At 40.3% G+C, this 25410-nt stretch overlaps 1 protein-coding gene and 2 pseudogenes across 1 annotated transcript; all 3 read left to right on the forward strand.

Annotated features, from left to right (window-relative positions):
- The first annotated feature begins 10365 nt into the window (after positions 1-10365).
- On the forward strand, positions 10366-11304 carry LOC125299796 (trace amine-associated receptor 13c-like). Its single transcript, XM_048251237.1, is given in 1 exon segment — positions 10366-11304. A coding segment is annotated over 1 exon segment (939 nt).
- Positions 11305-15566: 4262 nt separating this feature from the next.
- LOC125299643 lies at positions 15567-16503 on the forward strand (annotated as a pseudogene).
- Positions 16504-22727: 6224 nt separating this feature from the next.
- Positions 22728-23667, forward strand: LOC125299452 (annotated as a pseudogene).
- The last annotated feature ends 1743 nt before the right edge of the window (positions 23668-25410 follow it).

Raw genomic sequence — 25410 nt, forward strand, 5'->3', positions numbered from 1 at the left:
AAGAGACATTGTAAAGGCATCTCTTAAATAGAGGGAGAGCAGATAGCTAACAAACGTTCAGAAAAAGTCCTGTTGGCTAATTTGAGGAAAAGTCGGTAAAGGGGCTATTTCACACAATTTGAGGGTGCTGAATTCAAATATTTTGTTTACCAAGCTCAATTTTGAGTTTTAAGCTTGCTAATTAGCATAGTTAGCATAATTCACATACTTTTTGGTTTTGCCATCAGATATCGTAGGAATTCATGGGCGTAGATTTGCGTGGGGTCCGAAGGACGTGTCCACACCAGTATCAAATAATGACTGAAATGTCCCCACCAATATTCAGGTTGAAATGGGGGGAAAAAGCGCCTCATGCGGTACACAAAAGGTTAAATCATTTCCCACTTCAGTACCACCACCCAAAATACGTCTTTGAGACAGATCTGTTTTTTGATTGGCTTAGCTCCCTGTAGACTATAATGCTGTAGATTAGAAGTTTTTGGCACACTTGGCTGCAAAGATCTTAGCTCTATAATCTTTGCTTGGCTGTCGATTCGAGGATGTCGGGCATGAAAAGAAAGGTGGAGGACAACAGAAGTTATTTCAAGAAAAAAAGTGTAGCCCTATGTCCTAATATTATGCACTAGTTATGAAACAAAGTGTAGCCCCAAGTCATAATATTATGCACTAGTTATGAAACAAAGTGTAGCCCCAAGTCATAATATTATGCACTAGTTATGAAACAAAGTGTAGCCCCAAGTCATAATATTATGCACTAGTTATGAAACAAAGTGTAGCCCCAAGTCATAATATTATGCACTAGTTATGAAACAAAGTGTAGCCCCAAGTCATAATATTATGCACTAGTTATGAAACAAAGTGTAGGCCTAAGTCCTAATATTATGCACTAGTTATGAAACAAAGTGTAGGCCTAAGTCCTAATATTATGCACTAGTTATGAATGCCAGAAAATTCGTTTTTTGGTAGGCTACACATTTAGTTGACAGTGCTATATGTGTATAGCCTATTAAATGGACGTTGGAATCAACCAAATACCAGCTATTTCAGCTATATTGCGCTAGCAGATTTGTGTACTATGACAATGGTTACTAAGGAAAGGAAATGCATGCGTTTAACCAGCAATGCAATGTTTGCTAAAATGAATGAAAATGGCACGAGGATGTCAGTGAAAACAAATGCATTTAAATATGGGCTTGACGTGCTGAGGATAGAACATGAATGCAAAACAGATGACAGAAAAAGCAACCCAGCCGCTCCCTTTATTAGACAGCGTTGGTGTGGCAGGGTCACAGCAGCAGGTGAACTTGAATAAGGACATGGTGTTTTTTTAGTGTTAGCTAGTTATAGGCTAGTTATAGACCTAGTGAATACTACTGGTCTTCTTCGAGATTTGAGTCGTGCTATGTCACTGCTCATGACATCAATATTTTATTTATAAAGTGATCGAGGAACCCCGGCCAGGTTGTTGCTCAGAGCTCAGGGGTAGTGTCCCCATCAAAGCTCAGACTAAACCTACGCCCTTGTAGGAATTGCAAAAAATAAGTTGTTAATATACTCTTTATGTATTAGATATGTTGTAGGACAGGACAGGAATTACCCCAATGACCCTCAAGTAGCAAATGAAAATAAGATAAAATTAAAATATAAATTGAAATAATAGCTAAAATTCAGTATGACGTTTAGAAGCAAAATAGATTCTTTGATAATAAATTGATAGAATAGTAGGTGACTGCTCATTTCTCTGTAGAAAGTATTTTGTCACTAACTATTATGAAGAGTTGTCCGTCTTTACAGAGGATTTACACTGTATTTTTTTTTTTTTTACTGTAAAGGCGACTGTGCTTGCCTAGTTAAAACATCACTGGTGCTCTTTCCTATCAATCAAATCCCAGCCATGCAAAAAAATGGAAGAGTGTGCATATTTGAGGGTTGCTGAAGAGTGCTATGGAGATTGCATTATTTGCAAATAAAAATAAAATTTAGACAAGATATCCTTTATAGTGCAACAAAAAGAAACATTCTCCAGTGCATCATTACTGCATATGATGCTGAAAGGGAAGTGGACCTAGGATAAATCCTCAGCTATGAACTGATTAATGTCCCTGTACTGTAGCTATTGTAGATAGCGATGGTTATTTGTGAAGTGGAAATAAGTCATCCTCACTCAAGTGCTGTCTAGCAATGTCGAATGTCCAGTAGTGATCACTACAAAAACTGCTCATTCAACACTGGTAATAGATGCTCAAGATCTAGTTGTCTTTAGGGCACCCATCTGATTGCAGCACATTAAAGAAGTATGCAGAAAAGTTTGTAAGAAACTTTTGTATTGTTATTTGTTATGTGGTAGCAAATGATGTTGACTATCAAAGAAATAGACCTAATGTAGGAATGCACACAGATATTGCAACAGATACGCTCAGGCCAATCCAAACTTTTCTCATCTGTTGTTCCTCGTTGGAACACACTGCCAGTTCCTACAAGGGCAGGGTCATCCCTCTCCATTTTCAAAAAACTCCTGAAGACCCAGCTCTTTAGAGAACATACAGTATCCTCTCAAAGCACCACTTACAACAAGTCTTGCTGATCCTAGCACTTACCATCCGCCTTGAACTGACACTCAACTGTTTAAAAACAGCACTCACTGATGCACTTATTCTTACTGTACTCTACCGTTTTTAAATTGTCCTAAAATTGTTGAGAGAATTGCTTTAAAACTTAACTGTTACCATGTTGTTAGTCGCTTTGGTTAAAAATGTGTCAGCCAAATGTAATGTAATGTAATGTAATAATGGTGTAGGCATATCTGATTAAGACCCAAAGAGTGGATGAGACATACTTATTAAACTAGATGTGCCATGAAGCGATTTTACAAAAATATGACCGCCGCCCCCAGTCCAGCACATTTTTTCCACAAAAAGAAATCACGCTGAAAGGCCTATATGATTCTAACTGTCTCACTAAATTGCATTATCCACAGTCAATTCTCACTGGTATCTGCTAGACAACAAGTACCAAAACATGATTAGTTCATAGATTTCACATGTAAAATTAATTTTATACAACCCCACCTCCATCTTGCCTGTTCATAATTCTGAGAAATTCTTGATTGTTTGTGTTATGTTTATGTTATGTGTGTGGGTGTGAGTGTGTGGGTGTGAGTGTATGTGTGTGTGTGTGTGTGTGTGTGTGTGTGTGTGTGCGTGCGTGCTTGTGTGTGTGCCTGTGTATGTGCCTGTGCATGCAAGCGTACATATGTCTACTGTGTGAGTATGTGTCATACGTATGATTACTGTGAATGTATGTGTGTGTGTGTGTATCTGTTTGTGCACATGTGTGCACATGAAATGGGTTAACATGACCCCTGGAGGCAAACATACGGAAAAAAATGGTCATCCTAGGCCCTACAGTTCTCAAGATATTCACAGAGAACTGTGTCTGCCCTACCCTCCTTTCGGGTGGCGCTATACATGAAATGAGTGGTTATGGAATGGGTTGACATGGCCCCTTGAGATCAACATAAAAAAAAATGGTCCTCCTAAACCCTACGGTTTTGAGATATTCAGAAAACTGTATCTGCCCTACCCTCCTTTCGGGGGTCCAGTCCAGCAGGGGGGGCTACAGATCAAAAGAAAAGCGATGGTTCCATGCTATCCATGTGGGGTTACATGCCCACCAAGTTTAGGTGTACCCGGTCTTTCAGTGTCCCGGGAATCATTGACGGAAATTTGGGCATGCGAAAAAGAAAAAAAAAAAATCTTCGCTTTTATGACCGCTTCGCTGTGCGACGGTCATAATTACACTGGGAGAAAAGAAGACTATCTTCACTTCCCTTTGCAACTGTCAAAGAAATCCCATAAACACAGGAAGGCCTAGGGTAGCCTACATCAGATGGCCTAAAGATTAGACTCTTCTGCATAGCATTAAGTGATTTGCATGCAGTAATTTGAACACTGACCTTGATCTAGCCTACTTTGGCTATTTAAAGCTACATTGTGTACTTTTTTAATTCTTAGCAAAAACCCATTTGTTCTTTCAAAAATATGTGCTCATTCATGTGTAATTATTTCCACCTACTAATCAAAGTATTCTCGTAAGTGTAGAATCTGCTATTTCAAATACATACGCGCGAATGGCTGAATCCATGTTGCGCCTCCATCTTTGAAATACATTCGCCAACGAGGGACATTCCTGGAAATTCAGCTCCGCCTTTCGCGCTTGTAGGCAACACTCATTGCATGATGAGTCTACTCGCGACTGCCGGCAGATTTGAAAGTCTGTTGAGGATGGAGGATTACACCTCAGGGCTCTCAAGTGTCACGCATTGAGCGTGACAGTCAATCATTTCGGTCTTTTGTCACGCTCTCCCGCCACACATTGTATTTCTCACGCAGAAAAACTATTTATATATTTATTATGCTGCGGCCGCGCCGCTCTCACTATGGAACCGGCAGGAATCAAGCGCGTCTCCCCTGGAGTTGAGCCTGCCACTTATCAGCCAATCAAAAATAACGAGAGGGGCTACACAATAGCCAATCAGAAAATAACGGTATTGTATCTGGGTAAGATTTAACGCAACAACCAATGAAAAACGCGTATCCTGGAATTGTTGAACGTGAATTATTGAACGTGAACCTGTTACCTACTTCTTCCAAGTTTCGTTCACCTTGGAGCTTCGAGCTTCAGTTCATGGTTTCAGCACAGAGTAAGTCATCTTTTAATGTTACAACAAATCCACAACTTGTTTGACACAAACAATGACAACGTGACTGCTGCTATAGAGAATGTTTCCCAGATAATTAGCATCAGTTGTTCATGACTGTCTGTAACTTAGCCAACAGTTTCACAGACTGTTCATTGACAACACTTGCTCAGAACAAGTAGCCTATGCCTAGTCATACTTTTCGTTCACGATGACTGACATATTGTCACATTCTAAACATCTCTCTCTCACCAAATAGGCTTAATCATTTTATTAGCACTAAACAAATTAAAGTGTATTGCATAGCCTATTGTTATAGGTCACTTTTAAAATCACGTCATATTATATAATTATATCCTGGCCATGGATGCATTAATCATTGCATCTGTATTCAAAATGTCGGGTAAAAGCAATTAAGCATCCTCTCATTCACCCTGAGAGGAAAGCCCCTAAAAGGTCAGGTTAGTGGATGCTCAGAGGTGGTGAAAAGGCCCATTATTGAATTGTCAGTGCCATGTGTCAAATCATTTCTTTTGCAAATCTGAGCAATTATAAATTATACTTTTGCCCCATTTTGACTTAAGAGGGCATTGCTCCTATACTTTAGCCAATAATCAAACGTCTGCTCTCTTTTGGAAAGCTGAGACACTGTTGGAAAACTGTTAGAATAACTGTGTGATGTACTGTCACAAAGTTACAAAGGCTAGATTATTCTTTTATTTTTCTACCGAATAACAAGCATCTTTGAACTGACCACATTTCAGCCCTCTAGGTCTTGACTTGATATGACTTGAGTCCTAGCATTAGGTCTTGTCATGCTGTGTGCAAAAGTAGATCTATATATATATAGATTCTAATATAGAATGACAACATGAGTACTTTAGACTATTATTTGCCAAGGTATGCTCCTGCATTTGGTAAAATGCCCTATGAAAACTCCCCATAGGACTTTGGGTTATCCAAAATGCATACTGGCAATCAAATGCTTACTGCATATGAACCCCACATAAGCATAATCTTGGCCTCAAATGAAAGGTAATACTCTGAAGTTTCATGCTTGCATTTGGATTGTAGGCTACTTCAGGTTCTGATATGACTACACTAAATATGGAATAATTACAAAAAATACAAATCTTTACAATTTCTATTTCAATTCAATTGGTGTGTATAAGACGGGCTATATTTCTGCACAACTAATATTGGATCAACTGGCAACTGACCTGGGGCTGGTGCAACTCCCATGCCAGTGTGTGTTGACTCTTGCCTGTCCTCAAAACTTGAGAGCCCTGACACCTATTCTCAAGGACATGAAAATGAGTCGCCAAGGAAGCGAAAAAGAGAATTAAAACGCCAACGCGACCGGAAAAACAACAGACCAAAGTCAATATTGGAGTGGCTTTTCTAAGATGGAAAGCTCGTGAGGAGCAAGGATTTTAAAAGGGACGCCGAAGTTGCCTGCTTTCTCCTCGACAGGTAATTCGGCCTATTCGTGTAAACATATACAGTCTATGGTGTAAATTCAAAGTTTTATAGTTGCTTGGCTTACTATAGCATGGTTGTCCATAACGCTAGAATGACGTCTGGGATACTTTTCCTCGCGTCAATGAGAAAGGATTGTCTGTTCTACGTTGTAACATAAATCTGCTATGACGGATCACAGGCAAAGGGCACTGTAAATTGTAGTTATTTTTCATTGCTTTTGCTTTGTAGCCTAAATGTATCCTAATCTGATAATGCTAGGGTAGCCAATTCCAAGGGTGACATTCACATCCTGAGGCCTGTCCTGTAGTCTTATTAATTGTAGACATAGCCTACTAATTACTAAATTGTCTGAAAGTTTTGGGGGAAGGGTAGAAGGGTAGGTCAGAATGGGGGAAGGGTAGACTAGCCTAGTCCATTACACTTGTGAATGGAGCAAGGTAGACCAGCCAGCCCATTGAGACTGATCATTGAGGGTCTAAGTCATTATCATGCAGAACAATAAAATACTTTGATTGAACTTTAGTCAATGCATCTACCAAAATACATCTTTCCTCACGGTCATAAAATGAATGTACTTTGTGGTTAAAGTGAGACATTCTAACATGTACTGCTCTTTTTTTGTCCAGCTATGAGAGAGAACTGAGAGCAGTCACATCAACACCAATGAAGGGAAAGCCCTCTAGTATTAACTACTCCAGAAGTGTCCAGCATTGTGGACAGTGGGACAGACCGGTCAGTCACTGCATGAAAACAATTGTTGATTCTATGTGATTGCTGTTTGATAATAACTGAAAATGTTGTGTAACATCATGCAGTTGACTGGCAACAGCTAGAAATTGCTACATATAAACAATGGAGATACAAACAGGCAGGGAAGCTACACCAAGCGCGTAACTGAAGCGTTCCATTCACAACGCGTAAAATCAATTTTAGAAGAATGGTCTATTTTTTTTTTTCTGGTGTAGTGGCAGCAGGCCTAACGGCATAAGCGAGCGTGCCTGGTGCAGCTTCGAGCTAATTTCGATGTCATTGACATTGATACTGTTCAGAGAAATATATTAAAAACCCAAACCTCCGTTGCTTCTCTCCTTTGTCTTTAAAGTTCTTCCACTCTCTCCTCGTCATCTTTGGAGAGTCTTACTTTTTCTTTGCCTAGCAGGTCTCACCGATCCTCTGCCACCGGCTCTTGGCTTTTCTTTACCTTTCCCTCTTCCTTTACCTTTCCCTTGCCCCTCCGTTGCATCGACTGATCTCTGACTCTGCACACTGAGAAAAATAGTAGGCTATGCTGTAAACATTGCCTTTACACTATTAATCTCGCACATACAGAATAACGATAGCACTGATACTGTACTAACATTAGTATGCATTCGTTTGGGAACCTGATAGCTGATGCTAGCAATGAAATAGTAGCCTACCAAAATAACGAAAACATAAAACTATTAGGCTATTCACTTTACATAGAGGTCATACCCAACATGTTTACTGGCTACATAACTAAATGCAATGTGTAATTGTTTTCTAAAGTAACCTCATCACTGGAAGGAACACTGGACGAAGTCCTAGTACTGGAAGCCATGTTAATCTTGGCATGAAACGGCCACCGTAGGAGTTAAAATGCGCTTGGAATGGGAGGGGCTAGAAAGTAATATCAGAGACTTTCTAATGTGGAGACACAGCACTCAAAAAATACTCCATAGAAATGCATGGGGCTAGTTTGTCACGCCAATATGGCCGTTGTCTACACATATCCCACCCCTTCCTCGGCAAAACGTCGACATGTGAATACATTGAGCCAATCATGTGGTGTGATGTGAATACATTGAGCCAATCATATGGTGTGTTGTGAAGACATCGTGCCAATCATGTGTTGTGATCTCGCGGCTGGAGCAAGATTGGTGTCGTGAAGCCTTGCGCACGCGCAGTTCGACCCAAAGACTGTGCCCGATGAGTGCCCATAAAACGTTGGTATATGGCCGCCGAGTGGAGGGACTTGGCCTAAAAGGACTTTGGTAATATTCAGTTGGTTGTCATATAGAATTTCACCGCTAGATGGGAGAAGTTCTTACACAAGGTAGCTTTAAAGGTAATTTATTGCCAAAACATCACACAATATAAATGAGCTATAATAAACAATAAAGGACTTCACACACAAACTTCTATTTTACTGACTACAAAAATAATAATTATGTAGGAAGTTTAGAAGTTTGAAACCCAGAATTGACCAAAAGTGCACCAAATTCAACACAAATGACAATACACTTGGAGGAGGCCTGCATCCTTTCTTTTCCAGATATTTTAGGATTTGGATATCGCTTCAGTATCGAGTATCAAGATATTTATGGCAGGTATTGTATCGAAGTCATAATTTTGGTATCGTGATAACTATGCCAGAGCCACTCTGTTTTCTAGATGTCGAGGATCGGAGGCTCTACCACCAACAAGTGATGCTGCTCAATGGCATATTAGAAGAGCACATTATCAAGCTCTAGTATGGAGGCAAGCACACATACCAAATCCAGTGTTACTAGATACTAGAAGTAAAATGTTTTTTACTTGACGGTTGTTGCTGATGGTAGATGCAGTTCTGCATTAGGCTTATTGCCGCTATCTAAGTTCATATGTACTGTAGGATATATTCTGAGTTGAAGGTTATCTGTGCAATTTGTTATTGTGATGAAATGCACCACGAGTGACTCACTATTTTAGCAATAAAAATATGGTTGTGTTTTGATTAGAATTTCCGAGTACATTAAAATGCTGATTATGCAGCTTAGAACTCAGAATTGAACTTGGTAAACAAAATATTCAGAATCAGCACCCTCAAATTAGGTAAGAAGGGTGGTTTACCAACTTTTCTTCAAATTTACCGTCAGAAGTTCTCTTCTGTGAAGCTGCTCTCCCTCTAAAAATGCCATTCATGCCATCACCAATGTCCACTCATCAACATTGTAAATTAAACACTATACTGAGAGATTCATTCAAATTCTATCTAGCGCCTTTATCCACTCTAGAAAAGAAGAACCCTAAGGTAAAGCGTTCTGAAATTAGAACCAGTAAACAGGATATGGTAGCAGCAGCACAAGTGGCCTACACAAATTCATCCACATGCTGTGTGTGTCTAAAGCCAGAACATGCCCAGACTTGGTGCTCATTGCTATGTCCTTTTGGTTTGTCCATACTGTGAAGCCCTAGGACCTCAGGTTCAGCCTTCTTCTTCCCAATGCACACTGCCAGGACGTGAGACACGCAGATCTGTGTCCCTTGCTGCTGTCCAGTGAGTTTTGTTGGTTTCTCCAGCTAGCCTGATGCCCAGTTGATGTAGCTTTTGACTCTGAAGAGGATTAGTTGATGCCGGTCTCAGACCTCCTAGGTCGGATCAGCTATCTTAAAAAAATTTCCTTGTCACCTGATCATGCCGACCCTTACAGGCTGCAGTGAATGGACAGATGATTGGTTTGTAACCACTGATCTAGCAGACGCTTATTTTCACAGTACATTAATTCTCATCAACAACATAACCATTGACAGACTATCATACACTGATAACTGACTATTGTGTGCAGGTTTGGCTGATCCTAGGCATTCCAAAATTGTTTTATTGGGCCTGCCTACTGGCCAGTATTAGGCCTTGCTAGAGCAGTACCCCACACAGACCTGGGTACAGGCCTTCATTGTTAGCTGTACTTAAAAAACAAAACATAAAACAACTTGTATGCTATAGTAAGCTTTATTTCACTCTGTCAAATACAGCTACAGATGTAATGTTGAATGGTTAACTCAGTGGTGTAAGGGAAATTGAATGGGCCTGTCATTGTAACCTGTACGCCTAACGTTAATCTTATTCGCTGGCGTAATTCGATAGCCACTAAATGACCCAGTCTCATAAGAGCAAGCCTAAACCTGTTTTCAAACCTCGGATTACAATGCATGATGGTACCATACATCATCAGAGCTTACAAGAAAGAAAAAAAAAATGGGGCGGGAGAGTGAGAAGGCCTGTTTAAAAGAGTATAAATACTATACAGCTAAAGGTCTGATCCACTAGGAGTCCCATCATGCCATTGGATTCCTATTCACTTTCTAGGGGGCTCATTACTGAGCAAACAGACCTAGGAAAAAGCACATTTGAATTCAGCAATCACAGCCATAAGGATAAGTGTGTTTCTTGCTTCAGGAGAACAATGGTTACACCAGAATATGTGTTTTTTTATATATCTGTAATACTTGCTGTTATAGTAACTGTGTTCGCCAACCTGCTTGTCATAATATCGTTGTGTCACTTCAAACAGCTGCATACGGCAACTAATGTGCTTATCCTTTCCTTAGCTGTGGCAGATTTCATGGTGGGACTGTTTGTGATGCCACTGGGATTCATCTGGCTGGTGGAGGCATGCTGGCTCTTTGGGACATATATTTCTGCTTTTTTCAACTTTTTGCATTCCTGTTGACAACAGGCGTCTGTTCATAATGTGGCTCTCATTGCAGTGGACAGATACCTTGCTCTGAACAATCCCTTTCTCTATACCAAGCAAATCACTGTGAATTTCACTGTCAGTGTGGTCTTGTTTACCTGGGCGGTTTCAGTGGGGTATAATGTTTCTGTTCTTTACTGCAGTGGGTTTTTCACGACCTCGCAGGCACTGTGTCCGAGCGAGTGTCCCGTTGCTGTGAGCGAAATTTGGTCTTGGGTTGATTTTGTGGTGGTGTTTGCATTACCTTGCTCCATCATGATTATATTGTATATCAAAATCTTTGCCATTGCCAGGAGGCACGCCAATGCCATCAGGGCAGCTAATAATAATCAGATCAATGTAAATGGAAGCAAGAATGAGAACATGCCCAAACGATCTGAGAGAAAAGCTGCCAAAGTGCTGGGAATACTTGTGTTTGTATTTTTGTTATGTGTTGTTCCATATTTCACTGCTAGTGTCATGGCTAGGTTTATCAATGGCCAAGTGTTAGAGATTGTGCTAAACTGCACAATCAGTATGGTTTACCTGAATTCTTTGTTTAATCCAGTTATTTATGCTTTTTTGTACCCATGGTTTCAAAATAGCATGAAGTTGACTTTGAGGTGTCGTATATGTACCCCCGAGTCCTCTTTCATGCAGCTGAAGTGATTTTTTTTTGCTGTTCTGGTTGGGCCTCATTAGATATACAGTAGATAGATAGATATACTTTATTCATCCACAAAGGGAAATTATGTTTCAGTAGCCATACAAACATCGTTCACATATACATACATACATACATACATACATACATACATACATACATAAATTATTCTAAAAATGTTATTCCTCCCTCTCTGCTCAGGGGGAAGTCCTTAAAAGTGCTGTTGCAGTGGGTAAAAAAGTATTTCTCTATCTGTCTTTCTTACAGCTTAGTTGGTGTAGTAAGTTGTGTAGGATGTGAGCCATTGTCCAATATATTTAAGTTTGTGCAGCATCCTTCTCTCCACCAGCAACTCCAGGGTTGCTCCTCCTTCCTTGTGATCTTATTCGGTTTTTTAGTGTCCCTGGCTGTAATGGTACTGCCCCAACAGATGGCAGAAAAGAAAATTGCACTTTCCACAACACTGATAAAACATCTGCAACATTTTGCTGCACACATTAAATGACCTGAGGTTTCTCAAGAAATAGAGTCTGCTCTGACCCTTCTTGTATACAGCCTCAGTGTTGTATCTCCAATACAGTTTATTGTCTATAAGAACCCCCAAATATTAGTAGTTTTCTACAATTTCTTCTTCCTCACCCAGATTTGAAATGGTATTTAGCTCAGGCCTGGCCCTCCTAAAGTCTACCACCATTTCACTTGTCTTAGCCACATTCAAGACAAGGTGGTTGCTCCTGCACCATGTCACAAAGCGGTCCACCAGTTCCCTGTACTCCGTCTCCTCATCATCACTGACACACCCCACAACTGCAGAATCATCTGAGAACTTCTGCGGGTGACAGACATGACTTCAGTCTCACAACCTGTGTTCTCTCAGTCAGGTAATCAACTAGATGTAGAGAGCGGTGACCGCTGCCCAGTCCTGCACATCTTTGCAAAAATCACGTTTGTCAATTTGTCTACATTTCCTACTCTACCCCCTATTTTTGTGTAAATGAGTGTGTGCATAGTGTGTGTTTGTTTTTGTGTATGTGTGCTTCTGTGTGTGTGTGTGTGTTGGGGGTTAATCAGGTTAATCAGACTAATTAAATCATAGTCATTGTAGTACAGACATTTCTTTGTAATCTTCTGTGTTTCTTTTGCACACTGGTATTGATGCTTCTTAAAAATGTATGTAACCTAAGAAATATGATTTTTTTTTTTTTCTGCTTTGTATGATTATTTAATTCTTAGCTCAAGATGGTGGTTGATTGATTGATTGATTGATTGTTTGTAAACTGGAATTGTGATTGGTCCATTTAAATTTGCCACTTGCCCAGTAAATTATGTCAAGTCTGTGAACTCCGTTGATGTAACTTGCACTGAGGATGGGGTCACCCAAAACGTTTGCTCTTGCACTTATATGGGGTATGGAGAGGTCAATAAATCACTATTTGATGATATACTCATTTTTTTGAAGTCTACCTTTTGAGTGTGATCTCTAGTCTTGTTTTTCTATGATCCTTGAGGAATACATCATGAATCATCAGAAATAAACAGTGCAAGGGGGCAGTGGGGAGTGTCTGCCGAGTTAAACTATAGAGTGTGGTAGACACTACCGTCATTTTGTATGCGTTCAATTAGCATTTTTGCATGTTCCAGTTTGTAAAGAAAAATCCCTATGCGTAAATGAACGGGGTTTCGGGAATCATAAAAAATTATGCCCCCTAATAAATAGGTAGATAGATAGATACTTTATTAATCTAATAGTTGAGTAATTGCTTGTGAGTCCCCACGTTCATATCCTTTTAATAAAATCAGTGTGTATGATGTCTCCATGAGGGCTTTAGAGCTGCTATATCGCTAAAATATGATTTGCTATGCCTCTGCTACCTGCTATAAACTGTCTTCCGCGCTGTCTCCTAGCTGTGCATCACAAGGCAAGCAGTGGCTAACCATAGTTAGCTTTAGCGAGCAAGGATAATAACTTTTTTCACAACAATCACGCTATTAAGTAAAGTAATTACAGAAGGGTTTGGCAGCCGCAATCGGTTGGATAGTATAAATCAGATGAAAACATGAAAAGGGCCCCCCTGCTCACCCTAGAAACTTAGAACATTTACATTTATTCATTTAGCAGACACTTTTCATCCAAAATGGCCAACTGGCCATCCAAACTTTCTTATCAAATTACAGTATATTACAAGGGACTACATTCACTCCAGAGCAACTTTGGGTTTAGTGTCTTGCTCAAGGGCACAAAGGTGGCAACTGAAGCCACAACTTTTCAGGCTAGGCTACTGCATGTTAGCCCAGCTCCTTAACCTCTACGCTACCACCACCCTAACTCAGCAACTTTTTTAAAAGTTTTGTGGAAAGAAATGGACATATTGAGTCTTACAGATATGGCTGCAGTCAGGCTTCTACTACAATACTGAATGAATGAATGGCTATATCCCTATTACCTCAACCTGTTCTTGCACTGAAATAGTTTTTTATTTTACCTTGTCTACATTATACTTTACTCTCCTATTTGTCCATATTATTTATGTTGGTCTCTAGACCTTACTCTTGCACTGTTGCACTGTTGGACTAATATTGGACTACTTTTTGCACCTTCACCATGACACTCACTCTCTTGAGCACCTTGCCAGGCACACATAACTAAGGACTATGGTTGGACTACTGTTTGCACCTTCACCATGACACTCACTACCTTTAGCACCTCACCAGTCCCGGCCCTGTCACTACAAGCGTCTTATGCTTGATCACCCTCAAGCACATTGGACTTTCTTAATTTAATTTATATAGTGTATTTAGTATTTAGTTTTGTTAGTTTTATCTTTCTTATCTTCTACTGTCTTTATTGTACAGTGGAGTTTATTTATATGTTTATACTTATACTTATGTTTACCATTTCTGCGGTAAATGCATGTTGTGTGTGATGTCTGTACTGAGACCCTTGAATTTCCCCTTGAGGATCAATAAAGTATCTATCTATCATCTATCTATCTACACCCACAGTATTTGTGTGTGAATTATGGTATACTCAACACTCATTTTTGAGGAAGAAGATTTGTGTTCTGATAGTCATTTTGGTGATTGTGGCTGTAATTATTGGTGTCATCATTTGGGCGTCCCTAAAGGGATGAGGCCTTTACCCGTCAGCTGCAGTATGGTTTGTCCATACTGTGAAGCCCTAGGACCTCAGGTTCAGCCTTCTTCTTCCCAATGCACACTGCCAGGACGTGAGACACGCAGGTCCGTGTCCCTTGCTGCTGTCCAGTGAGTTTTGTTGGTTTCTCCAGCTAGCCTGATGCCCAGTTGATGTAGCTTTTGACTCTGGAGAGGATTAGTTGGTGCCGGTCTCAGACCCTCCTAGGTCGGATCAGCTATCTTAAAAAAAATCCCTGTCACCTGATCATGCCGACCCTTACAGGCTGCAGTGAATGGACAGATGATTGGTTTGTAACCACTGATCTAGCAGAAGCTTATTTTCACAGTACATTAATTCTCATCAACAACATAACCATTGACAGACTATCATACACTGGTTACTGACTATTGTGTGCAGGTTTGGCTGATCCTAGGCATTCCAAAACTGTTTTATTGGGCCTGCCTACTGGCCAGTATTGGGCCTTGCTAGGGCAGTTTTTGTCTGTGTGTGTGTGTGTGTGGTCACGCAGCCATGAAAAAACGGACCTGCCACTGAAATCTGAACTACTGGCCCGTGCCACTACCCACACACAGACCTGGGTACAGGCCTTCATTGTTAGCTGTGCTTAAAAACAAAACATAAAACAACTTGTATGCTATAGTAAGCTTTATTTCACTCTGTCAAATACAGCTACAGATGTAATGTTGAATGGTTAACTCAGTGGTGTTAGGGAAATTGAATGGGCCTGTCATTGTAACCTGTACGCCTAATGTTAATCATATTCGCTGGCGTAATTCGATAGCCATAAAATGACCCAATCTCATAAGAGCAAGCCTAAACCTGTTTTAAAACCTCAGATTACAATGCATGGTGGTACATGATGGTACCATACATCATCAGAGCTTACAAGAAAGAAATAAAAAATGGGGCGGGAGAGTGAGAAGGCCTGTTTAAAAGAGTATATATACTATACAGCTAAAGGTCTGATCCACTAGGAGTCCCATCATGCCATTGGATTCCTATTCACTTTCTAGGGGGCTCTTTACTGAGCGAACAGACCTAGGAAAAAGCACATTTGAATTCAGCAATCACAGCCATAAGGATAAGTGTGTTTCTTGCTTCAGGAGAACAATGGTTACACCAGAATATGGGTTTTCTATATATCTGTAATACTTGCTGTAATAGTAACTGTGCTTGGCAACCTGCTTGTCATAATATCAGTGTGTCACTTCAAACAGCTGCATACGCCAACTAATGTGCTTATCCTTTCCTTAGCTGTGGCAGATTTCATGGTGGGACTGTTTGTGATGCCACTGGGATTCATCTGGCTGGTGGAGGCATGCTGGCTCTTTGGGACATATATTTCTGCTTTTTTCAACTTTTTTGCATTCCTGTTGACAACAGCGTCTGTTCATAATGTGGCTCTCATTGCAGTGGACAGATACCTTGCTCTGAACAATCCCTTTCTCTATACCAAGCAAATCACTGTGAATTTCACTGTCAGTGTGGTCTTGTTTACCTGGGCGGTTTCAATGGGGTATAATGTTTCTATTCTTTACTGCAATGGGATTTTCACGACCTTGCTGACACTGTGTCCGAGCGAGTGTCCCGTTGCTTTCAGCAAAATTTGGTCTTGGGTTGATTTTGTGGTGGTGTTTGCATTACCTTGCTCCATCATGATTATATTGTATATCAAAATCTTTGCCATTGCCAGGAGGCACGCCAATGCCATCAGGGCAGCTAATGGTAATCAGATCAATGTAAATGGAAGCAAGAATGAGAACATGCCCAAACGATCTGACAGAAAAGCTGCCAGAGTGCTGGGAATACTTGTGTTTGTATTTTTGTTATGTGTTGTTCCATATTTCACTGCTAGTGTCATGGCTAGGTTTATCAATGGCCAAGTGTTTGAGATTGTGCTAAAGTATATGTCCCTTATACTTTACCTGAATTCTATGTTTGATCCAATTATTTATGCTTTGTTCTACCCCTGGTTTCAAAAAAGCGTGAAGTTGACTTTGAGGTGTCGTATATGAACCCCGAGTCCTCTTTCATGCAGCTGAAGTGATTTTTTTGCTGTTCTTGGGTGTAACAACCAGGGGCCTCATTAGATATACAGTAGATATATAGATATACTTTATTTATCCACAAAGGATAACAAATCCTTTATCCACAAATTATGTTTCAGTAGCCATACAAACATCGTTCACATATACATACATACATACATACATACATACATAAATTATTCTAAAAATGTTATTCCTCCCTCTCTGCTCAGGGGGAAGTCCTTAAAAAGTGCTGTTGCAGTGGGTAAAAAAGTATTTCTCTATCTGTCTTTCTTACAGCTTAGTTGGTGTAGTAAGTTGTGTAGGATGTGAGCCATTGTCCAATTAAGTTTGTGCAGCATCCTTCTCTCCACCAGCAACTCCAGGGTTGCTCCTCCTTCATTGTGATCTTATTCGGTTTTTTAGTGTCCCTGGCTGTAATGGTACTGCTTCAACAGATCGCAGAAAAGTTGCACTTTGCAAAATTGCACTTTCCACAACACTGATAAAACATTTGCAACATTTTGCTGCACACATTAAATGCTCCACTCCACTCTAAAATTTTTGGTGAAGAGTCATCTGTAACCATGGATACCTCTCAACCATCCTGCTGGTTACACCAGGCAAGCAGTGCGCTGTAGTCCACTTCATTTTTGCTTTAGCATTTTGGTAGCAAGATTTACGAAACAAGACTACAGTTTATGACAAAATACCGAATAAGAAATACATTTTAACTCATCAAACTGAACGCCAAGGTTTTCGACGGCCATTGCTTTGCTCATACCTTATTTGAACCGTATTGGCAAAAACTCCATTAATTTTCTCATAGAGATTTTTACGAACCAGAGAGTGTTAAAATGTTAACGCTAAAGACTACAATCTTCCGGGTGACTAGCACACTCTATACAGTCAGTGGTTAAAGTGGGACTTGGCAGGTGGGGGAACCCTGAAATCCACTGTCGGTGCAACGGGGAAAATGACTCACCGTTGTACAACGTATTGAGTGTTGTGGTGTAGCGATACTTTTTACAAGAATTGTTAGTTTCTTGGTCACCCCTGTCAGACAAAATAGCTCCAGACATCCCAAGTCTCCCGGAAGTTCCGGGAGTCTCCTGCATATTGATAGCGGCTCTCAAATTAGATAAAATCTCCCGGAATTGGCCTGTTTCGCTAAATCAACCAATCAGTTTTCAGTGTAGGCGGGCTTTTTATCTCTTAACTTAATCAGTTCAGTGTATCCAGGAACAGGAGCGTCAAGGCAAGTATATTTAGCATATTCTTTATCTTCTACTGTCCTTACTGCTTAGTTGTGTTTTTATATTATAGCCTATACTTTAATTACTCTTTCTGCTGTTAAAGAATGTGTTTGTGTTGTATGTATGCTGCTGCTGAGACCTTGAATTTCCCCTGGGGATCAATAAAGTATCTATCTATCTATCTATCTATCTATCGATCGCAGAGTTTCAAAAAAGGAACATGCAGGACCCATAATCATAAGAGTAAAAAATAATGATAGGCCTAGTCTTGCACGCTGCACTGTTTGTAACAGTGACTTTAGCATTGCCCATGGCAGGTTAAATGATTGCAAAAAACATGTTGAGGTGAGTTTAACTAGTGTCAATTCATGTGCATATTATTCAGGCCTATACTAGATGGCTAGTTGGCAAGGCTATATGAAAAGACCAAACTACCAAAATCTACATATTATTTTCACAATTTCTATCTATAGGCCTTCCTTATTTGGTGTAGACTACTGACTAGACATTATTGAACAAACATATTTTAATATCAGATTAAAATCTGTATCTTAGTTTTTTTTTTTTTTTTTGGGGGCTTCATGATATCTCCCTGAAATTAATTTTTGCAGGTTGGCATGTCTGTAGCCCCCATATTGATTTGTACCAGGGGTGTCACCTAAACTGCACTGGGACCCAAGCCCCCCTAGGCATGCTCCCCCGTACGAAATTGTTGTATATTTTAACATTTAAATGTATCAATCTGGTGCACTTTCAGAAGAAATTCAGAGGACAAATTTGCTTATTTTTATCTATGGATGAAAATATTTGTGCTGCAGCCAAAACTGTTTTGCACACACAGGTGGAATAGTTATGATGATGATGATAGCCTACAGCAATAAGTTCACAATTACAAAGCATAATGTACAGTACAATAGTACTGTACATTTCAGCATTCCATAGTTTACATTTTGGCCCAAAAGTTGGAGACCCTGACACCTAAAGAGAGTTGCATACCCGCTCTTGGGTGTCAACACCGCTCAAAGACCAATTAAAGGTGTGAAGATCACTAAAGAGCTCACATGGCTAATGAGTACCATTGAGATGACAGACCATAATAGTATAATAATACTAACTGACAAAACATGGTGTCAGAACATGATGTAAGTGCTTAATGTGTTGTGTTTATGCCATATAAAATAAAGATATAATAAAAAGGAATACTAATATGGCAAATAAGTCAAATAATATGGCATCCTTACAGGCCTACACAGGAAATGGAAAAAATAAATATCAGTTTACGTTGTAAATGGGATTCTACAAAAACCTGCATATCTTTATGGTGTGTGCTTAAATTCTAAGATTTCAACGGATTCAAACAAGCTTTATTATCTATCACATACAGTAATGACAGGACATTGTCTTTAAGCCTCACAGACACTTGAAAAGTGTCAACCCTCAAACATGTTGAGTTAACGGCTGAAACAAGCCTGCCCGAAGCTCTGAGGCCTTGCGATTCATTGTAGGACACCACTTCATAGGTTGCTGTTCCCTGATTGTGATTCAACCACATTTCTTGTAGGACAATGGCAGACTAAACACACTGGTTCTTCCACTTCCTTCTTTGTGGCTTCCCAGACAGCATAGAGGCCAACATTGAGAGCGCTGACCTCAATGTCCAATCTGCAACTCAGCAGTTGGCAAGAGCAGCAGACTATCAGGTAAAGGAACATATGGTACTCACAGGGGACCATTCTAGAATTATCATGTCTTGGTGAGTTTAGTGAAGTTTATTTGCTGATTATTATGACCGCCGCGCAGCGAAGCATATAGGTTTAGTCAGATTTTTTTCTTTTTTTTTTCTTTTTCGCATGTCCAAATTTCCGTCAAGGATTCCCGGGACACTGAAAGACCGGGGTACATGAAACTTGGTGGGCATGTAACCCCACATGGATAGCATGGAACCATCGTTTTTCGTTTTGATCTGTAGCCCCCCCGCTGGACTGGACCCCCGAAAGGAGGGTAGGGCAGACACAGTTTTCTGTGAATATGTCGAGAACCGTAGGGTTTAGGAGGACCATTTTTTTTGTATGTTGATCACAAGGGGCCATGTCAACCCATTCCATAACCACTCATTTCATATATAGCGCCACCTAGTTAAACACAAAAAAGTAAAAATGAGGTGTTGTAATCAGAGCTTTGAACCGATTTTTTTCCATCGGTTCGTTCCGAACAGAAACGGAATTATAACGTTTCCAGTTATGAGTTCCACCAACAAATTGACGTTCCCGAACCGGTTAGAACAAAAAAAATACTGTTCCCTGAACGGTTAATTTCGTTCCTGTCAGCTGTTTAATGCTTTAGAATTATGTCACATCTTTCTCATCCAGCTTAAACCAAATGTAATAATATTACAACCATTATTAAATAATAATAATTATATTATTATTAATAATAATAATTAAATAGGCCTACAATTATTTCAAATGTGTAGTTTATTGTTAAAAGAGAAAATTTCCACACAAACGTAACCACATTATTAAGACACATTGGTTATGCCACTTTCGGGGCAACAACAAATTCCAACTGTCGGGGAAAGGCCCTCCAGTAGGCCTACTCATACCGTAACAAGTCTTTTGTTTTTGTCTTGTTTAGGCCTACTTGCAATTAGGCCTGTTTCATCAGGTAGGGCCTATTGTTTATCAACAAACATAGCCTACTAATTATAGCCTGTAATAACAGTGGCTCACATTTAACAGTTCGCAAAAACTAAAAAAATGCCTATACCAACCTGGCATTTTTAAACAAACAACAAAAAAAACAAAGATTTGTGACTGACATTAGGCCTAACGAGAGTAAATTGCCTTCCACGATGCAAAAAATATGCCTAACAGCCAATAATAATAAAAATAAAAGAAATCATGCAGTCACAAAAGCAGATTACTCCCCATATCTGACGTTAATTAACCAAGAAAGACAGAAGTGCAAATGGGTCAGCCTACATTCCAAACTGTTTATTCAAGCGGATGAAAAGAATATCCTCCAGAATTTTGTCATTCAGGGACGACCTAAGCAGAGAAAGAATAAACTTCAAAGATGAAAATGCGCGCTCCACGCTGACTTAGGTCACGGGGAGCGCTATGACGGACATTGCGAGTTTGTGCATATCTGCATTTGAAGCGGCCATGGACGCCCAATAACGAAGAACATTCTCGGTGAGCTTTAAACGCGCTTCTCTGCAATAGGCAGATGCTGATCAATTTCATCATCATCTTCAGATGAAGATGATGAACGCTCAGCTACGCTGTCTGTGTTGGGGCGGCGGACAGGTTTTAGATCATGTCCCAAGTGCGGCAAAGGTGTAATTTCGCCATCTCAGCCTGATTATCTGTCAAAAATAGCCTATACCTAGAGTCAACAAATAAAGCGGCCACAAATGTGCGCAGGAAAATAATTACTTTTTTTTTTTAGTTAATTAGGCAACGAAAACTTTGAGGAATTAAGTTACCATTATTTTTAAATAAGTGTTCCTGTTCCAGAACATAAAAAATAATAACGTTTCCGGTTTCGTTCCTGTTCCCTGTAAAATACAAAAAGTTCCTGGTTTTCGTTTTCGTTCCTTGAACCGGTTTAAAGCCCTGATTCTGATGCCAAATGCAGTAACAAATGACCTATCTATGCAGAGACTTTAATAAAGCATTCCCTTTAAGTCATAATGATCTTTAACTCTATTGTAAGTAGCGGTAAGAGGCATTGTAAAGGCATCTCTCTTAAAATGCCATTCATGCCATCACCGATTTCCAGTGGACATTGGTAAAGCGTTCTGAAATTAGAACCAGTAAACAGGATATGGCAGCAGCAGCACAAGTGGCCTACACAAATTCATCCACATGCTGTGTGTGTCTAAAGCCAGAACATGCCCAGACTTGGTGCTCATTGCTATGTCCTTTTGGTTTGTCCATACTGTGAAGCCCTAGGACCTCAGGTTCAGCCTTCTTCATCCCAATGCACACTGTCAGGACGTGAGACACGCAGGTCCGTGTCCCTTGCTGCTGTCTAGTGAGTTTTGTTGGTTTCTCCAGCTAGCCTGATGCCCAGTTGATTTTGGCTCTGGAGAGGATTAGTTGGTGCCGGTCTCAGACCCTCCTAGGTCTGATCAGCTATCTTAAAAAAATTCCCTGTCACCTGATCATGCCGACCCTTACAGGCTGCAGTGAATGGACAGATGATTGGTTTGTAACCACTGATCTAGCAGAAGCTTATTTTCACAGTACATTAATTCTCATCAACAACATAACCATTAACAGACTATCATACACTGATAACTGACTATTGTGTGCAGGTTTGGCTGATCCTAGGCATTCCAAAACTGTTTTATTGGGCCTGCCTACTGGCCAGTATTGGGCCTTGCTAGAGCGATCAAAAAACGGACATGCCACTGAAATCTGAACTACTGGCCCGTGCCACTACCCCACACAGACCTGGGTACAGGCCTTCATTGTTAGCTGTGCTTAAAAAACAAAACATAAAACAACTTGTATGCTATAGTAAGCTTTATTTCACTCTGTCAAATACAGCTACAGATGTAATGTTGAATGGTTAACTCAGTGGTGTAAGGGAAATTGAATGGGCCTGTCATTGTAACCTGTACGCCTAACGTTAATCTTATTCGCTGGCGTAATTCGATAGCCACTAAATGACCCAGTCTCATAAGAGCAAGCCTAAACCTGTTTTCAAACCTCGGATTACAATGCATGATGGTACCATACATCATCAGAGCTTACAAGAAAGAAAGAAAAAAATGGGGCGGGAGAGTGAGAAGGCCTGTTTAAAAGAGTATAAATACTATACAGCTAAAGGTCTGATCCACTAGGAGTCCCATCATGCCATTGGATTCCTATTCACTTTCTAGGGGGCTCTTTACTGAGCGAACAGACCTAGGAAAAAGCACATTTGAATTCAGCAATCACAGCCATAAGGATAAGTGTGTTTCTTGCTTCGGGAAAACAATGGTTACACCAGAATATGTGTTTTTCTATATATCTGCAATACTTGCTGTTATAGTAACTGTGTTCGGCAACCTGCTTGTCATAATATCGGTGTGTCACTTCAAACAGCTGCATACGCCAACTAATGTGCTTATCCTTTCCTTAGCTGTGGCAGATTTCATGGTGGGACTGTTTGTGATGCCACTGGGATTCATCTGGATGATAGAGGCATGCTGGTTCTTTGGGACATCTATGTGTGCTTTTCTCAACTTTTTTGCATTCCAATTGACAACAGCGTCTGTTCATAATGTGGCTCTCATTGCAGTGGACAGATACCTGGCTCTCAGCAATCCCTTTCTCTATACCAAGCAAATCACTGTGAAGCTCGCTGTCATCGTGGTTTTGTTTACCTGGGCGGTTTCAGTGGGGTATAATTCTTCTCTTCTTTACTGCAACTTTTTTTTCACGACCTCGCTGACATTGTGTCCGAGCGAATGTCCTGTTGCTGTGAGCGAAATTTGGTCTTGGATTGATTTTGTGGTGGTGTTTGCATTACCTTGCTCCATCATGTTTATATTGTATATCAAAATCTTTGCTATTGCCAGGAGGCACGCCAATGCCATCAGGGCAGCTAATAATAATCAGATCAATGTAAATGGAAGCAAGAATGAGAACATGCCCAAACGATCTGAGAGAAAAGCTGCCAGAGTGCTGGGAATACTTGTGTTTGTATTTTTGTTATGTGTTGTTCCATATTACACTGGTAGTGTTATGGCTGAGTTTCTCTACGGCCAAGTGTTTGAGGATGTGCTAAACTACACGTCCCTTATACTTTACCTGAATTCTATGTTTAATCCAATTATTTATGCTTTGTTCTACCCCTGGTTTCAAAAAAGCTTGAAGTTGATTTTGAGGTGTCGTATATGTACCCCACGAGTCCTCTCTCATGCAGCTGAAGTGATTTATTTTATTTTTTTTCAAACAGCCTTTAGGAAAAAATCTTATCTTTACTTAAGATAGGAATTTGGCCATTACAGAACCATCTTACTTTGGTCTCTGCATTTAACCCAATCGGTGAATTAGTGAAACACAAACAGCACACAGTGAACACACAGTGAGGTGAAGCACACACTAATCCCGGCTGCCTGCGTCAACGGCGGCACTCGGGGAGCAGTGAGAGGTTAGGTGCCATGCTCAAGGGCACTTCAGCCATGGCCCACTGGTCGGGGCTCGAACCGGCAACCCTCCGGTTACAAGTCCAGAGTGCTAACCAGTGGACCACGGCTGCCCTCACATAGCACAGACCCTGTCCTAAATTCAAAATAGCATGCCTCTGTCAGAGGAAGATAGGATTTCCTATTTTTCTGTAATTAGGCCCTAGCTCTCAAACTCATCTGAGGATGTGAATGATTCAATATGCTGGTTTTATCCTGTTCATTGATGAATACACACATGTTCATCAGACTTGATTACTTGCATATCTTTTTTTTATTTTTTATTATTATATTTTAATTGAAGAGACCATATAGCCTACATAAAAACAATATTGTGTGAGTGCATTAACTCTTCATCAGCAAACATTTAGAGAGAAAACATGACTTGAGAGACCGTATATGGACACACTACGTTGAAGGAATATCCTCTGACACTCTATGGCTGTGTAGGAGACCTATGGAATGGATGTTTATACTATTGTTTATACTATTGTTTATACTATTGTTTATACTATTGCTGATGCTACTGTCACTTCTTTTTTCAGTACCTCCCATGATGGGGAACACTTAAAGAGAAAACAGAGATACATTTCCATTAGGTGCGACAGTACGTTGTTCCGTAAGATATGACAGCGCCAGTCCTGACACCTCTGTAGCCTGCTGCTCAGGGCCCCTCCTACCTGACACACGGCCCCGGTAAAGTACTTGCCATTAGTCACAAGTCACCCCAGTGCAACCGACCCCACTTCCCCTCTAGCATCTTTCTTTGTTCGGTGACAGAACAGAATGAGGTATAAACAAATAATACAATCAAACAATACTTCCTTAATATCTGACATTTTCTAGACAATCTCAAGATGACTAAGTTTGATTAACTTTGGCTCCCTCTACAGGCTGGGCTCTTTCAGCATCAGCATACCACTATCAGGACTGCCTGGAAGAAAGTGAGAAAGTACAGCATTTATCCCAATCCGTGAATTAGTGAAACACACTCAGCACACAGTGAACACAGTGCAGTTAGGTGCCTTGCTCAAGGGCACTTCAGCTGTTCCTACTGGTCGGGGTTCGAACGGGCAACCCTCCGGTTACAAGTCCGAAGCGCTAACCAGTAGGCCACGGCTGCCCCAATGACACATAGTTAAGCCAATGCAGTTCTGCCATATGCAATCACACAATTGTTACATGTAAGTGTACACATTTGAATGGTTGAATTAAATCTTGCAATCAAAACATTCATCTTCTGGACTTTCATAATTACCAATGATGTCACCATAGACTTATGCACATGATGGACTGACCACTTGCTTTTGATTAGCTTTAATTTATAAAAAAAAATCTCATTTCTGCCGATGTTTCATTTCATCTTATTGCTGGTAGAGTGAATGCAATTCTTAGGCCTATACAAAGGTTAAGATACAGTTTCTTTAGGTTTTTTTTTTTCCACAGAGAAAGGAAAGTAGCTCAAAAGCAGTCATCATACCTGGCAGATT

This window comes from Alosa alosa, chromosome 8 (genome assembly GCF_017589495.1).
Source record: "Alosa alosa isolate M-15738 ecotype Scorff River chromosome 8, AALO_Geno_1.1, whole genome shotgun sequence".
NCBI classification, from domain to species: domain Eukaryota; kingdom Metazoa; phylum Chordata; class Actinopteri; order Clupeiformes; family Clupeidae; genus Alosa; species Alosa alosa.